At 63.7% G+C, this 16,758-nt stretch overlaps 1 protein-coding gene across 1 annotated transcript in view; it reads right to left on the bottom strand.

The window, feature by feature from the left end:
* Positions 1–1,588: 1,588 nt before the first annotated feature.
* The window catches only part of COL6A2 (collagen type VI alpha 2 chain), a 32,500-nt gene continuing 17,330 nt past the window's right edge, over positions 1,589–16,758 (bottom strand). Inside the window, 32 exon segments of the mRNA XM_030329887.1 lie at positions 1,589–2,283; positions 2,286–2,370; positions 2,372–2,410; positions 2,413–2,451; positions 2,453–2,520; positions 2,523–2,577; positions 2,579–2,835; positions 8,171–8,209; positions 8,379–8,831; positions 9,058–9,210; positions 9,430–9,475; positions 9,615–9,650; positions 9,835–9,897; positions 10,172–10,234; positions 10,549–10,584; positions 10,894–10,944; positions 11,232–11,294; positions 11,680–11,702; positions 11,705–11,741; positions 11,943–12,005; positions 12,597–12,659; positions 13,363–13,404; positions 13,406–13,453; positions 13,672–13,734; positions 14,527–14,589; positions 14,981–15,012; positions 15,015–15,033; positions 15,567–15,611; positions 15,695–15,721; positions 15,935–15,961; positions 16,199–16,243; positions 16,326–16,379. Coding sequence (XP_030185747.1) covers positions 2,234–2,283; positions 2,286–2,370; positions 2,372–2,410; positions 2,413–2,451; positions 2,453–2,520; positions 2,523–2,577; positions 2,579–2,835; positions 8,171–8,209; positions 8,379–8,831; positions 9,058–9,210; positions 9,430–9,475; positions 9,615–9,650; positions 9,835–9,897; positions 10,172–10,234; positions 10,549–10,584; positions 10,894–10,944; positions 11,232–11,294; positions 11,680–11,702; positions 11,705–11,741; positions 11,943–12,005; positions 12,597–12,659; positions 13,363–13,404; positions 13,406–13,453; positions 13,672–13,734; positions 14,527–14,589; positions 14,981–15,012; positions 15,015–15,033; positions 15,567–15,611; positions 15,695–15,721; positions 15,935–15,961; positions 16,199–16,243; positions 16,326–16,379 — 2,247 coding nt within the window. The 3' untranslated portion in view covers positions 1,589–2,233.

The raw sequence follows: 16,758 nt of genomic DNA, 5'->3' as shown, positions 1-16,758 counted from the left end.
GCGAGGGGACGTTGGCGAGGGACATAATGAGAGGATGTTATTGAAGAGATGTTAACGAGGGGACGTTGTTAAGGGGACATTGATGCGGGCCTTACTGTGGGGACATCATTCATGAGGGATGCTGGTGTGTGGACACTGGTAAGGAGACGGGTTAGCATATGGTTAGTATATGTTTGGGATGTTAGGGATGTTTGTTAGGGCATGCTACTGAGGAACCTTGGCGAGGGGAACGTTAATGTGGGGATATCAGAGGGCATGTGTTGCTTTGGAGAGTCAGGAGGAGTGTTGCTGGTGTGGGCCCTCATCGAGATCGTGAGGGTCTAGATCATTCTAGTCCGGTCTGTCCTTCCTCCAGAGCAGAATTCATAGGACATCACTCAGGATGAGAGACCCCTTCAACACACTGTTGCAGAGGTCACAGGTACACGTGTTGTTTCTGGGTAAGAGGACCCATGGCCTTGGGCACATTAAAATTTTTAAAATATTTATTTATTTTTGAGAGAGAGAAAACAGAGTGTGAGCAGGAAGGGCAGAGAGAAAGACCCAGAATCCAAAGCAGGCTCCAGGCTCTGAGCTGTCAGCACAGAGCCCAATACAGGGCTCAAACCCACAAATGGTGAGATCATGACCTGAGCCGAAGTCGGATGCTTAACTGACTGAGCCCACCCAGGCGCCCCAACTTATGCACATTTTTGAGGCCTGGGGAGTCCACTGAGCTCCCACAGGGAGCTAGGACCCCCACTTTTTGGCGTGGCATGCTGGTGATGCCTCGTGGCTGGCACCTCTCACCGTCCTGGGTGGGTTCTGTAACCACTGTGCCGTGTGCTTTGGTTTCAGACTTCTGGCCTCCAGGTTGGGGGACAATCAATTTCTGTTGTTTAAGCCACCCAGTTAGTGGTGGCTTGTTGAGGCAGCCCGAGCAAACAACAAACAGGAAGGTTAGAGGGTGTAACCTGCGGGAGCCGGTGGCTTGGTGTGGTCCTCCAGGCAGCACTTCCCGGATGGTGAGTTTAAAAGACCAGGGGAGTCTGAACAAAAAGTCACTTAGAATCTATCTACCCAAATGGCCTCATGCAAACCGACAAACTTTTTTTTTTTTTTTGAGAGACAGAGACAGAGAGAGACAAGGGGAGCAGGGGAGGGGCAGAGAGAGAGAGGGAGAGAGAACCTCAAGCAGGCCCCGTGCCCACAGCTCTGTGCTCATGACTTGGGGCTTGGACTCAAACAGTGAGATCAGAGTCAGACGCTTAACTGACTGAGCCACCCAGATGCCCTACAACAAACATTTTTAAAGCACTTTGGCTTGGTTTGGGGATAGAGAGGGACTTCCCTGAGCAAGTAGCATTCTTTTCAGCTCAATGCCGGCAAGACAGGTGTGGATTCCATGGAATCCATGGTTGAAGCTGTCCAGTCTATACATTGGGGTGGTGTGGACAGTCAGTGGCCCGGAGACAGCACCTGCCCCCAGGAGAGGAGGCCAGCCGGGGCACCATGATCAGTCCTGGTGGCCTGTGAACGGTCTGATGTCTCCATGGCCACTGCTAGGTGTCCTTGGTGTGGCGCACACATAAGGAGGCGGAGAGCAGGAGGCAGTTCAAAGCCTTTATTGTATGGGGGTGAGTGCATACAGGAATGTGCAGGGATGCTGTCACAGCTCAGTCTGGGACAGGTGACCTCCAAAGGGCCAGGCGGACACTTTGGAGCAAGCCCAGTGGAGTTGGAGGGCCCACAGAGAGACCCTCTGGAGCATACCGGAGGGCTGAGGAGCCCAGGGCTGAGGCTGGGTGGGGGGCGGGCAGCGAGGGGCCTGTCCGAGCAGGATCTGGAGCACTGGCCACCAGGGTGCGCCCCGGGAAGCCTCTGGGGTCCAGAGAGGGCATGGAGAGCGGGGCGTGGGCAGGAGGGGTGTAGGGCTGTGGGACCCTCTGGAGGAGCTGGGCGTGGGTGGGGGTCCTCCTTTCCCGACCTCACACCCACACCTGGAGAGATCGAGTCCCCAGCATGCGGGGCCTCTGGGTGGGGTCTGAGTAGCACCAAGGATGGAGGACGGCGCCTGCGGGACCGGGGAGCTGGGGGTGCACAGGCTGAGGGCGCAGGGCAGGGCGGGGCAGGGCGGGGCCGGGGCCGGGGCAGGGGCGGGTGTGGCCTTGGGGGCTGGGAGTTCGAGATGCTGGCTGGAAGCCCGGGGCCGGGGGCGCAGGGCAGGGGACGTCGGGGCGGGGGCTGGGGGCCGCTAGCAGATCCAGCGGATGAACCTGTCGAAGAAGCCGGGCTGTGCCAGGCGTCGTAGTCCTTCTCGCGGAAGACGGCGGCCGCGTCGCCCAGGCTGATCTTGGACAGCACGTCCGCGTCCACGTCGCCGCCCACGGCCCACCACGGTGGGCACCACGTTCTGCTTGCGCATGGGAGTAGCACCGCCTCCTCCATGCTGTCGTTGCCCGTGACGCCGTACGGTGAGGAACACGAAGGCCAGCTCGGCGTGGCGGCGCGCGCCCGGGCGCGCACCGCGCACCACGTGGTGATGGCGTGCACTATGCCCGCTCCCACGTGCGAGAAGGAGTTGAGGTAGCGCGCGCCCCTCCAGCGCCTCGTGGATGACCGTCAGGTTGGACGTGAGCGGGAAGGCCACCTGCTGCTCGCCCGGGCCCCCGAACTGCAGCAGGGCCACGCGCGCGTTGAGCGGGTCGTCGTCCCTGCGCGCCAGCGTCAGCCGCCGGGACACCTCCTCCACGAAGCGCCGCGCCTTGTGGAAGTTCTGCTCGCCCAGCCGCTCGGAGCCGTCCAGCAGGAAGACGATGTCCACAGGCCGCTGCGTGCACTGGGCCACGTACAGCTCTGGGGGCAAAACGGGGTGGTGGGCGGGCGACCCGGCTACCTGTCCCGGCCGCCGCAGGCCCTGGCGCAGCCTGGCGCCCCGCCTGGCCGTGCCCTGTGCCCATCTATGCACACCGCCCCCCACTGGAGCCCTAAGAGCCACCAGGGTTGTGGGGTGGCGTCCAAAGTCACCCATCATCGGGAACCCCTACCATAGTGGCCCCAGGCGAGGATGGGGGCTCCTGCCCCATGTCCTCGGAACCTGTCACCATCTTTGCTGGTTTTGCTCTCACCAGGAAATGTCCCCCAATGTGAGGGCCGAGAGGCTTATTTCTACCCTCCAAGCACCGTCTCTCCAGGCCTTCCTGGGCAGGAAGGGGACCCCTGAAATGGCCACAGCCCACAGTATGGGTGGGAGAGAGGGTCAGGGAGGCTGTTTTTCGAATTTGTAATCACGTAAAAAAGATCTCATAAAGACTTCCAGCCCTGAAGACCTCCAGGTTGCAGGGACGCATCTCTGGCCGTAACCCCCTCAGTCCCTGTTGCCCCAAAGCTGCCAATGCTGGCTGGGCCACACCTCTCCCAGTTTTGGGGGCACAGGCAAGGGGAGCCGGTGTCCTCTCTGACTGGACACCTGTCTGGTAGGCGGTAGGCACTGGTGCACCCAGACCCCTGCAGCAGCCTGGGTGACTCTGCTACCTGAGGAGGGCCCTGCTGGTGTCTGGGTGGTCACCGGCCCTGGACACGCCAGACAGTGTGGGGGCGAGGCCACGCCTCTGCGGGATGCGAACGCCACAGCACAGCCTGAAAACCCACTCCTCATATACACGTGGCCCTCCCTCCACGGACATGCGGCCAGGCCCCCCTGCTGCGGCCTTGCTGGAGACTTCAACCGAGCCACAGTCGGGGCTGGGTGGCCGGTCCGGCTTGCATTCAGCTCCTGAGCCCTACGGGCCCCCCTCTGGGACGTGGGTCCAGATTTGCTGACCCCCTGGGGCCAGGAGCGTGGGGATCCCATCAAGGAGGTTCTAACTCCTGGCACCAACGACCAGGGCCTCAGCCCAGGACCCAGGTTTGGGGCGGCTCTGCGGGCACCGGGCACCCGCCTGCACAGGGGGCTGCTTCAGTCCAGCCCCCAGCCAGCGGCATGGTCGCCCCAGCACATCACTTGCACAGCAACGTGTTCACATTCTTTTTCAGCTTTATAGAATGTTTAAGATGTGATCACAGCATCTGAAGGATGCCCCCTGGGTGCGTCACCACGCAGTGTGGATGCCAGGCCACCAGCAGATGGAGCAACGACTGCAGGATTCTTTTCAAAGGAGCTTCTATTAACGACATAGCTTATTTTGGGGGCAGTGCGGACGAAAGCAGCTTCTGCTTTAAATCCACACAGCCAGGACTTGCTGAAAACGTCTAGCAAGTAGTCTAGGTCCCCCGCGCTCCCAAGTCACTCCCAGCAGAGACACACGTGGGGGAGGGGAGTTTTCCCCAAGGCATCAACCAGGGAGGTTGACAAAAATGCACAAGGGTGACCACAGGCAGAAGCTGGAGGGGAAGCTAGGAGTTCTGGGCTTATTTACGAGGCTCTGCTCCTTTCTCTCAATTTTTGGCTAAATGATGGCTCCCCCAAAGATGTCACATCCTAATCCTGGAGCCTGTGAACAAGACCTTATATGGCCCAAAACCAAAAACAAAAAACAAAACCAAAAAACCACCGCAGATGGAATTAAATTATGACCTTGAAACTATTCTGGATTCTCCAGTGGGCCCTGAGTGCCACCACAAGCTCCTTATAAGAGGGAGACGGGGCAGTCAGGCTACAAAAGGGACAGGCTCTGTGACAATGGAGGCAGACAGGAACTGGAGGAGGCAGGAAGGATCTTCCGTGGAGCCCCCGGAGGGAGCGTGGCTCTGCCACAGCGGGGTCTTGGATTTTCGGCCTCCAGGCTGAGCGAGAATAGATTCCTGTTGTTTTAAGCCCCTTGGCATGTGGTGGCAGCCACCGGGAGCTAACGCAGCTGGGCCGGGCAGCTCTGGCCAGCCCTGCATGTGGGCAGCCCCTGCGGCTTCAGCAGAGGGCCAGTGCGGTCTCAGGGTCCCCCACAATGTCCCTGTGCACCGAGCTTAAACGTGTCAATGAACAGTTTCCATCCAGTCCTGCCGCTCGTTGCCTGTGGCGAACTTGGCTCGCTCTGCGGTGTAGACCAGCACGGCCACCAGCCTGGAGTAGGCGGCCGGGTCCTGCGTGAACTCCGTGGCGTTTAGCAACTGTTGGATCAGGGGGATGGTCCTGGGGAAGGAGGCATCCGGGCCCTCTTCCGTGCGGAAGGAAGGTGACCGGGGGCTCGCCGCCAGGCCGCGGTCCATCTGCAGGGCATCCAGAGAAGGCAAGGGGGTGGGATGAGGAGGCGGGAGGCTGCAGCTCCCCCCACTGTCAGCACGGGTGCCAGAGCTCGCAGGGGACTTGGGGGCCAGCAGCAAAGCGCATTGCCGGGGGGACGGGGAGCAGAAGCACCTTCGGGGTCGCTACAGACCTGGAGACCTGCAAGACTCTTGTACACAAGGTGGCACTGAGGCTTGACCGGTCTCGGGTTGGCTTCTAGCGGCTTGAGGCTGTGCCCCGGAGGACCCCAGCCCCACTTACAACACCTGACTGAGAAAAGCCAGTGCGGCCAGGAGAGTTTGGTTGGTTCCAGCCCCCACCATGGCGATCGGCAGGGGCGCCCCGGACCCCCTCTCAGAGGAGCTACCAGAAACCTTGCTGTGATAAATCCTCCTTCCTGTGTTGAGGCGCCCATCCTCCAGTGCCCAGAACTGTCCCCTCACGGACCCGGGGGCTCCGACACGGACACTCGCGGCGTCAGGGCCTAATCTTGTGGACGCCCTTCTCCAGGTGCATGCACCACGGCCTCCTGTCCTAATGTTCCAGGAGTTTCTGTGTCCTCTGGGTAGGTGCCAGGTAGCGAACCCAGGCGGCCTGGTCCCGTGGAGCCCACACCCCCGACACACGCACTGCCCCCCGTGCCTGAACCCCGGCACGCCCAGCCCTAGAGAGTCTCCCGCCTCTGTCCCAGGCGAGTTGGGCTCAGGTCGCCCTGGGGCTCCCGCCCGGCAGCAGCCAGCCCAGGACCAAGCTCAGTCTGCACCTCAGCTGGTGTCCAGCTCTGTTTCTCTTTGAAGCTCTCGTGGTTCCGGCCCAACCGAGCAAGCTGCTCCCTGGCCTAGGGGTGGCTAGGCCTCTGGGTGGATGGGGCCATTTGGCCCAGAAGGTCAGGGTCAAGCCACAGCCAACAGCATCCACCTAACATCCTGTTTGCGGCCTGGAAATGCCCAGAGGCACACCCAGGCCTCAGGGTGCCAGGGGATGGTTGGTGAGATCTTATCCCATAGTTACATCTGCTTCTTCCTCTCTGGTCACCGTGTCTAGTATGCTTGGAAATTTTGGTCGCTTTAAAGGACGAGCTTATGACTTTAGCAGAAAAGGTGGGAGAAGATGGAAAGGGTGTCCCAGGGGGACCACCCCCTTTTACTGCAGGGTCTTGGGGGCTCAGGGGAAGCAAGGTCAGCATCCCAGTGGCCAGTGTTACTCTGACGGCAAAACCAGGGGCCTCACAAGAAAGGAAACCGCAGCCTGATCCTGCTCACGAGCACAGATGCAAAGGTCCCCGACGAATCGTTAGCAAACCAAATGCCACAACATATAAAGCAATTTGTGCACCACGACCAGATGGGATTTATCCCAGGTCTGCAAGCTTGGCTCACCATCTGAAAATCCATGCCCTCCATCACATTAACATGCTAAAGAAGGTAAGTCACACGATCCTATCCAAACATAAAGAAAAAAGCACATGACAAAGCCTTCGTACTGGTTCGTGATGGACTCCTCGGCGACAAGGAACAGAGGGACCTTCTCAGCTTGACAAAGAACCTCTACAAGAACCTCAGCTAACTTCGTACTCAGTGCTGAAAAACTCAAAGCTTCCCTGCCACGGCTGGGGCACGGCGAGAGTGTTGGGCCCTGGCACCAGGGGTGAGGCTCTGGGTTCTGGCCTTCAAGGGGCCAGCCTGATGGGGGGCCCCACCCCAGGACGGGCAGGGCAGGGACACAGCGGGGGGGGGGGGGGGCGGTCGGCAGCTCCGTGTGGCCTCAGGTCTCAGATAGCTGTGGGTACTGCCTCCGGCCATCGCCAGCTGACTCTGGGGACCCCAGGCCCAGGCGGCGTCCAGAGTGATCCCAGAACTCACATAGCCGTGGTGTGGCCAGAGGTACAACCGCGATGGCCACTTTCTGGGATGTTCTCTGTGAGGGGAAGTGTGGGGACTCCTGCCCCCAACCCAAGACAGTTCCTTCCCTCGGGTTGCCTTTGCGCCTTCAGTCTTGCCCCCTGGGGGGTATACACGCAAGCCCAGAAATGCTGACTTTGCACGGCAGACGTGGACGTGGGTGCAGGCCACGCGTTTCCTAGCTGTGTCCTCTGCTGGACCCGGCAGCACGGCCTCACGTGCCCCCACGGTGGCCCCCACCTCCCCGGGCCGGGTCATGGGAGGATACGGGCCCGGTGCCCGCGGCCCGGCCAGAAGGCACGGGGCTGGTTCCAGAACCCAGGCTGGTGGGGAGGTCTCCAGCACACCCAGGGCGCCTCCGTGGGCCCCCTGGCCTCAGTCACTGCACAGCTGAGCCTCGGAGGTAGCATCTAGATGCCAGGGGAGCGCGGACGATGCCGTCCTGCCCCTTCCCTGGCCCCAAGGGACCCCAGGGACAGCCTCTCTGCGCACCCAGCACTTCAACCTCAAATGCAGCGCGACCGTATCAGGCGAGGGCACAGGCCCCGAACACAAGCGGGCGCCTGCTTCCAGAGGCAGTGGCTCAGGGCTGTTGGGGCGGAGGCAAGCGGACGGGCCGGCGCCGTGTGGCGCTTCGTGCGTTCACCTCCCGGAGGTGAATCAGCCACTTTGCGGACCGGATCCAGGGCTTCCGCCTGTGGGAGCTGAGATGGCCCTGGGGTGTCTGCTCCTCCCGGAGGGTGGGGACCACAAGGTGACGAGGCTGTGAGTCTGCGCTGGAGACCAGTAGGCTGCCAGCCAAGCACGGGCCGGGACAGAGCACCTCCCTAACATGTGCTGAGTGGGGGTGGGGAGGGGTGGGGTGGTGACCGAAGGGCTCCAGATGTCAACCCCCACCCCAGCCCCTCCTCAGACGTGCCGGGGTCCTGGGGCCTCGAGACCACCGGTGTGGGCTGAGACGCCAACCTGCAGGTGTTTTTCCAGGGAGGGGTCCCGCAGCGGCCCCTCCTGCCCAGCACCCGGTTGCTTGCTAGTCTAGGGCAGGGGGCTTGGCAGCGCCCCGAATTACCTGTTTGGCAGGGAAGGTCCGGGCACACGATCTGAGGGTCTGGGAGCAAGGAAAGGGGCCGAGGGTCCCGGTCAGTCTCTGCTGGGGCCGGCGGGGGCTGGGCGCCCCCACTGCCCGTGGACGCCCCAGCCCCCTCCCCCCTGCCGCGGGTCCCCCTCCCCACTGGACGGACAGGCCCAGGGAAGCGTGTGGTCTGGCCGCTGCTCACCCGGGCACAAGACATCTTCCATGTCATCGATGAACTTCTCGGCCACCAGGTCAGAGAAGAGGGTCATGTTTCGCACCTGCTGCGGCTTGTCGCAGGCGATGGAGTACAGGTTCTCGCTCTCGTGCCTCTCGTGGAACATGTCACCAATGCCGATGGCTGTCACCGTGACGTCATGGTTGCACAGCGCCCGCAGGTTGAGGTCGTCGTCCCGGGGGTCGTGGCGGCCGTCCGTGATGACCACCGCGAACACGCGGGTCTTCTGGCGCCGGCTCTCCTTGATGAGCTTGTTGTAGGCGAACTTGAGGGCCGAGGGCGTCCAGGTGCCCCCGGCGATCCACTCCAGGTTCTTGACGGCCTCCTTGAAGCTGGACAGGGAGTCGATGCGTTCGTCATCCAGCTGGATGGCTTCGAAGGTGCCCTCGTGGCTGTACTGCACCACGCCCACGCGGGTTCCTGCGGCGGCCAGACACAGGCATGAAGGTGTCACCGCCTTGCATGGGTCGCCACCCTCAAGCGGAAACTTGGGGCCCCTGGGCAGAGCTGAGACCCCCTCCCTTGAATTTCCGTCTGTCCACCGACTCTCGTGACGGGACCTCAGGGCTTCCGGCCTGCCTGGCCTCCCTGCCCGTGATTGGGACCTCCTGATTCCCCACCCGCCCCAACCGCGGGCGCAGCTGACCGGTCTCCGACTTGGGGTCCTTGGCAATGGCCCCCAGCCTGTTGACCACGTTGATGACAAAGTTCTTTTCCAGGGTGAAGTTGGTGTAGCCGATGCTCTCGGAGCTGTCGATGACGAACACCACGTCCAGGGCCCCACACCGCTTCTCGCAGTCTGGGGGTCGGGGGCAGGGTCAGGGGGAGAGGCAGGTGGCTGTGTGCACTGACCCCAGGCCCTGGGAGACACGCCCACGGTGCACGGCCAGGCGCACAGGGGGACACAGTGACCCTGAGGGGGAGGCGCGACCCAGGCAGATGACCATGACCCCTGGACGAGGGCCCCCCAGGGACACGAGTAGCCTAGCTCCTCCGCCGCGTGGGGGCCAAGACTCACCGCAGCACCCGCATGTCTCCCTCACGTAGGTCATGACGTCGCACTCCTGCGACACAGGGGGGGGTCAGCCCCGGCCCAAGAAAGCAAGCGCTTGCTGACCTCGGCCTCTGACCTCATCCCCGCCGCCCTTGCTTTCCCATTTCAGGAGAGAGGGGAACACCATTCCATCTCCACCTGACACTTACCGTGAGGCCGGGATCTCCAGGGGGGCCGGGCTCTCCCTGGAGGAGGAAGGATGACAGTGAGGGGTGGTCCCTGTCTGGGCCGAGGCTGGGCAGCCCCCCACACCCTGTGCACCGACCGCACGGGTCTGCCACCGGCACAGCCCTGAGGTCTGCGGTGCACGCTGGCTGGGCTGGCCCAGGGCTGTGGCCTGAGCGCTGGAGGGACCAGCCACTGACCTACCTCGGGTCCTGGTGCTCCTTTTGGCCCCCGCAGGCCGGGCTCACCAGGGGGACCGGGATCCGCCTGAGGAGGGAGAAGGGCAGGTGGGTGGCAGCCTTGACCCTGGCAGGCCTACAGCCCCCTGCACCCCCTGTCCCTGCAGCCCCCGTGCACTCTCAGCCCCTGTACCCCTCGGTACCCCCAGCACCCCCCCGTAGCCCCCGGCACCTCCCCCGAATCCTCCTGCACTCCTGGCCCTCGTAGGCCCCGGAAGCCCCCTGCGCTCTCAGCCCCTGCAGCCCCCTGCACCCCCTGCACCCCCCGGCACCTCCCTGCACCCCTGGCCCTGAGTACTTACAGGCTCACCCTTCTCGCCCTTCCTCCCGGGCTCGCCTTTGGCACCAAAGTCACCTCTGCTCCCCTGAGACACGGGACACTGGTCAGCCAGGGGTGGGGAGCTGGGCACTGCCTCCACCCCCAGCCAAGACCTCCAGGGCGTCTGCGGGGGGTGCAGCCTGCTTTTGTCGGGAAGAGCCTGTGCCTGGCAGTCGGGTTTGCTGCTGGGCCACTACACATGGCATCTCAGGCGAGATGCGTTTTCCGTCTGACGGAGACTAGCACGTGGCAGTTACCACCATGCAGAGCTCAGCACGGGAAGCTGGTTGGTGGCCGAGTGGGAGGGGAGGGGCATGCAGGCCACCCCACGGTGGGTGCGGAGCGGGCCTCGGTACGTACCTCAGGGCCGCGAGGACCAGGCTCGCCTTTGTCTCCCTGGGAAGCAAGCACAGGTCATGGTCACGGAGCCTGAAGGGCTGTCCCTCGGGCTGGGCGGCTGGCTTTCCCGGGACCCAGAGATGTTTGGAAGCCCCCCCCCCCCCCCGACGCCTTATGGTCTCAGGTGTCACAACCTGTATAAAGCCATGGGGCTGAAGGTGAGTGCCACGGCAGCTGCACCGGGTCTGGGACGATTCCGGGGGCCCTGCCCCTGCCAGGTGACCCTGTGCCCACTCCCTCACCTTGTCCCCTGGAGGGAGGCCCTCGCAGGAACTAGCGGGCCCCCAAACCCATGCCAGGACTTACGGGCGTTCCTCGGGGTCCTGGGTAGCTGAATCCAGGCCTGCCGGGGTCTCCCTGCGGGACGGGGAGGCCGGTCAGGGAGGGTCCAGTGGGAAAGGAAGAGACCGGGCTGGCAGGGACCGAGGACGAGGGCGGAGGGGGCTGGGCTGCTGGGCTGGTGGGGGGCAGCCACGCGTGCAGGGCCCCGCCTGGGGAAGGACGTGCTACCCCCCAGGGTGAGAATAGCGGGGGCTGCCCGGCCCCCTCATGTCCCCCACGCCAAGGGGGCCGGGACTGGCACGCTCCCGGCCGCCTCACTCTAGAGCTGAGGCTGGTCCTGTCCGGCAGGGTATGGGGGGTACCTTGGGACCAGGCTGTCCTGACTCTCCACGGGGACCAGCGTCACCGGGGTCTCCCCGAGATCCCTGAGGGCAGAGAGAAAGCGGAGTCAGCACAGGTGGGGACTGATCAGCTCCAGCAACACTGCCCTTCTCCCCTGCTGCCCTGGGGGGACCGGGCGCCCTGAGCTTTAAGGCCCGCCTCTTCTTCCATGTGCCGCAGCCCGGCCCCCAGATTCCACACCCTGTCTCCCCATTGCTGCCTCCCAAATGATAAAGCTGGACGCCTCAGGGCAGGGCGTCCGTGTGAGGTGCACAGTGGCTCTCGTCCCCCCACTGTGCTGCTGTCCGAGTGGGTCATGGAGACAGTGTCCTGCCTGGGAACAGTGTCCTGAGGACAGGAGGACCCACGTGGCATTACAGGGTGGGGGCGCCAGAACCGCAGGGCCCTCCCAGGTGTCCTGCTGCTGACCTTCTTCCCGGGCTCTCCGAGAGCCCCTGAGGGCCTCTGGGTCCAGGCAAGCCTCGGTCTCCCTGAAAAGAATCGGATGAGGGCACCTCAGAGACCCCGCTGTTGATCACTGCAGATTAGGCAGGGATGGTGGCGGGCGGGGGGGGGGGGTTCCTCCTGCTCTCCAAGAGGCCCTGGGCAGAAGAAGGACAGGGGGTCCGAGTTCCCCCCCTCCAGCCGGGGAGCTGGGTGCCTGCCCTGGGAGGATGAGTGGCCTCACTTACCTTGGCTCCTTTGTTGCCAACCTCTCCAGCCAGACCCCGGGGCCCCTCAGGGCCAGGGTCTCCCTGTTGGAAGAGAGGCCCAGTTAGCCTGGGCATGTGGAGGGGCAGGGGAGAGGATCACTTGACTTCCTGGAGGGGAGGATGCCAGATTATGGCAGGTTTCGCTGGAACAGCAGCCCTGCTCATGCAGGTTCATGCACCAGGATAGGGACTACCACCCATTTCCCAGAGGAGGAAGCCCCTCCTTCAAGCCCTTGACCCAGGTCCTGTGGGATACGGTCAGCCCTCGGATTTTACCACAAAGACAAAGACATCCCGAGTTAGCTACAGGAGTGTGTGTGTCTGAAATCGAAAGCTGCGGGGTGGAGCAGTGCGAAGCCTGCACAGCTGTGCATGTCACTCATGAAACTGGCTTTATCCTGCCCACGCTCCTCGGCAGGGCTTGTGGGTGGGGATGACCTGCCTCCTGTTTTCTGAGAACCTGTAGGAGGTGCCTCTGCCCCCACCAATGGCCAGGACCCAGGGGTCACTTTTGTTTTCCTGGGTGAACCACGGTGGGGGGATGTTGCTTGTCCGTTGTCCCATGGCCCTGTCGACACCACGGTGAGACGCTGGTGCAGACTCAGCCAACAGCTGCCCTTCTCAGACACTCACCTTCTCACCCTTGGGGCCGTCACCGCCCGGGCTGCCCTTGGCTCCTGGGTCCCCTCTGCGCCCCTGCAGAGAACAGGGGAGGCCTTGGTGGTAGGGCCATGTGGGGCCTTCACGCTCTGGTCTCCACACTTGGACATGGACTTTGGGGAGGGGGCCTTGGTCATCTGTTGGGTAAGTTTTGTTGTACCCAAGGATTTAGGAAATGAGGAGTTCCTGATCAGCTCATAAGACCTAGTCAATTAGGAGTTTTAGTTGATGTGACTGGGGCCCAGCTTGGACCAGCCATCAGCACGGTCACTCTGTTCACTTCTGGGCGAGGCCAGTCCTCGGGATGTGTCTCCTCTGAGGGTCAGGCTGGGACCAGGTCCCATTCGCCTGCAGTAGACGTGAGGGGACAGCTGGGCGGGGTCACCGTGAGGGACCCACAGGGTGCACGCCTGCGTGTAGGTTCAGCCCTCGGAGTGTCTCGCTGGGAGGGCACTGTGGGGACACCGGGTCCGTTCCCAGGCAGCGGAGCCTGGCCAGCAGGGTTCTGGCCCTGCCTGAGTGCTACCGCAGGCGGTCTGTTGCGCCAGGGGGCAAGGGGCACACGAGGAGCAGCTGGAGGATGCAGGGCGCACAAAGATGGCCCCAAGCAGGGTGTGGGGGTTGCCCCTGCAGGCGGGGCTGGGTGGGCAGGGCCGGACCCAGAGGGAACAGCCCACACCGGCCGGCCGCCACTGACCTCTGGGCCCCAGGGGTCGGTGGGGGAGGAGCGTGAACTCACAGGCTCGCCTTTGGGTCCTCGGGGGCCAGGCCAGCCCTTGGCCTCCTTTCACACCGGGACTGCCGGGGGCCCCGTTGTTGCCTTGATACCCCTGCGGAAGAGGAGACATGTGAGCCACGGCAGGGAACGGCCCCGCTGAGCGTCCTCACCTCCACAGCACGGCCGCCGTCGGGTGGGTGTGGGGGGGCCCCGGTCACCGGCAGCGTGCGCAGAGCACAGGGCCTTCCTGCGCTCCCTGCTCTGTGGCCGGGCGGGCGCGGCTGCTGTCTGGCTGCAGCGGGAGAGCGGGGCCCCGCCAGGGGCACTTGCCTTGCTGCCTTTGGCCCCGTTGTCTCCTGGGGGTCCTCTGCGTCCCGGGCGGCCAGCATCTCCCTGGCAAAGTTTGGAGAGATCAGTCTCCCATCCTCGGACGCTGGCAACAGGGCAGGGACCCTGCTCTCGAGGGGTGGGCCCCCGCACGGCCGCGCGGGCGAGTTCGCCAGACACGGGCCCGGCGAAGGGCTGTCCTTCCTGCTCCTCCCGGCGGCCCGGGCAGCCAGGAGGGTGGACGCAGAACACCCGCGGGAGCTGAGAGCTTTCCAGAGGGGGCCCGGAGAGGTCTGGGAGGGGATTGGGCTTGCTGTGGCCATCGGGGCACCGCAGAGCTGAGCCAGGATACACGGTCCTAAGCTGGCCATGGACTGCTGCCGTTTCGGGCAGGGCACTCCGTGGCCCCCTGTGTGAGAGCGCTGCCAGGGCGGTGGTGTCCCATGACCCCCTTGGGCGTGGCACCCGACACCCTCCTGAGTGCGAGCACCCCATAACTCCCCTGAGTGTGAGTACCCCACAGCCCCAGGGCGTGGGTACCCCGTGATCCCCTCCCGAGTGTGAGTACCTCTGACCCGCAGTGTGAGCACCATACACACCACGGACAAGGGCACCCCTTGACCCCTCTGGATGCGGGCACCCCGTGACCCTCGTGAGTGTGAGCGCCCCACACCCCCTGGACATGGGCACCCTGTGACCCCTCAGGCAGGGTACTCCCAGGCCTCCTGCTGACAGCCGGTTTGCAGGGACAGGCCCCTCTCGGCCAGGCTGCCTCTCCCCGGGGCCTGGTGCTGCAGGGTGGGAGAGGGCCACTGGGTCTGTCGTGGAGGGCCTGCCAACCTTGGCCAGGCAGCCTACCTTGGTGCCCTGGTCCCCTTGCTCCCCAGGGCTGCCGGCGTCGCCTGCGTATCCATCGGGGCCCTGCAAGACAGGATGATGGGGCTGTCCTGGCTCCTGCCCCGAGCGGTGCCGGGGTTTCCCGGTCAGCTCGGGGCTGGCTGGGGGAGGGCGGCAAACACCCCACTGTCTGGATTGAGTGCTCCGCCTGGGTCTCCGCTGCCAGAACCCTCCGTCAGGACTCTGAGAAGTAGCCGCCCTTGACCTCCCCCAGAATTCCCTGAGGTTATTCCCTCCTGTGTGACCACGGCCCCAGCTGAACCCTGGGTGGGAGTCAGGTGCAGGCAGGAGAGGGGCTGAAGGAAGGGTCCGAGCTTCCTTGCTGCAGCTCGAGGGGCTTGGCCACCACCTGCCCACCCCGCCGGGTACCCAGAGCCAGGGGCTTAACCCGAGGAGGAACACAAGCTGGGCTTACCCGACTCCCGGGGTCTCCCTTGCAGCCAGGAGCCCAATGCGCCCCAGTTTGCCCTGGAGGAGAGGAGGGGAGGGGAGGGGAGGGGAGGGGAGGGGAGGGGAGGGGGAGGGTGCGTCAGGGAGGTGTACCAATCACGGGTGTATGCACAGGTGCGGTCTGTGCGGCTTCCACACCCACGGGCACACAGCTGTGTTTCAGCGGCTCGACTGCATGGGGGCATTTCTGTGGGGTGATGGTGAGTCCCCGGGCCGTAGCCAGAACAGAGGGTCCGAGTGCCTCTCCCCGTGCCCACACGTGTGCATGTGCGCAGCCTGCCAGGCGGGCCAGATCTGGAGCACGGGGTGGGTCCTCGGGAACAAATGTCCACTGGCTCTGTCGGTGTTATTTGTCCCGTGTCCACTGGATAGGTGCCACTGGGACCCATCAAGCTACGGGCTGTGGGCAGTGGCCGGTGGGGCCCAGAGGCCTGGCCCTAGGTAAGAACCTGAGGGTCTCCCGGAGGCTCGCTTACCCCCATACGTCGGAAACACCGATATGCACCTGCACTCCCGCCCAGCCCAGGGAGGGCGCCCGAGACGCACTCTACCTTCTGTCCATCCGTCCCGTTCTTGCCAGCCAGGCCAGGGGCCCCCTGGAGGGAGAGGTGTGATCGTCAACCCGGGAGCAGCAGGAGGGTGGGGCACCCGGCCCGCCCGGCCTGCACAGCCAGCTTACCTTCCGCCCGTCAGCTCCAAATTCACCCTGTGCAGGAGGAAAGTGAGGTGGGTCAGTTAGGCGCCTTCAGCATCACAGAGCTGCCTCAGGGGCCCAGGTCTGCCTTGGACCAAAGAGGCCAGAAGGGCCCCCGAGAGGGCCGCTCGTGGCATGACGACAGGTCCCGTGCCCTGATGGGGGCCACAGGCTCGCTGACGGATGCTGCTGGGGGCTGGGGCCGTGGCTGTGTCAGAGTCTCACCTTCTCTCCTTTGAAACCAGGAACACCCTGAGGTGGGAAGGAAAAAAGAGCAGCGTTACTGTGGGGTGTGAGCTGCACCCACGGGCTCAGGGGAACAGCGGCTGGGTGTCAGCCTCAGGCGGGGTGCTCGATTCGGGGACGACTTCCAAAATATCGAGATGCTTCACTTCTTGCGTTGGGAGTGGAGAGGGTGGCCAGCCCCACCTGACCCAGGCTTGTCCCCACATCCCACCGGCCATGGGGGCAGGGCGGGCAGCAACTTGCCTTGGGTCCCGGGAATCCAATGGGGCCTTCGATGCCTGGATCTCCCTGTGGAAGAACAGAGGCCACAGCTATAACCCCAGTCCTGGAGAAGCGCGGCCGACGGGGCAGGGGTGGGGAGGACACTCACCTGTCGTCCTTTCTGCCCAGGCTCTCCTGGCTCACCCATGTTGCCCTTGGCACCCTAAAAGCAGAAGATGGAAAAAGGGGTAAACTAAGGCAGAAAGAGGACAAGAGACTGCAGGAAGCAAGAGGGCAGAGGCTTCTGTACTGCTGTGTCCTGTTTTGGGGCTCCTCTGTGGCCCCACAGAGGCCAGCTGTGGTCCCTGAGGCAACTTCCAGCGACCCGCACCCGGGAGGACCACGGTGGCCAGAGCTGTGGCCACGTCCATGCCCGGGCACCACCACCCAGGAGAGAGGGCAGTGGGAGTGTTTAGCCGGAGGCCTGGTGGACGTGTGTCTACATCTCTACTGGTTTAAGCAGCTCCCTCAGAAAAGGCGAAAACCCGAGGCTACGTGGTAACAACTTCCCCATAACTGTGTCTCTGGGTGGGGGGCGCTCA

This window comes from Lynx canadensis, chromosome C2 (genome assembly GCF_007474595.2).
Source record: "Lynx canadensis isolate LIC74 chromosome C2, mLynCan4.pri.v2, whole genome shotgun sequence".
Classification (NCBI taxonomy): Eukaryota; Metazoa; Chordata; class Mammalia; order Carnivora; family Felidae; genus Lynx; species Lynx canadensis.
The sequence above is the reverse complement of the archived record's forward strand: the minus strand, read 5'-3'. Positions and strand labels throughout refer to the sequence as shown.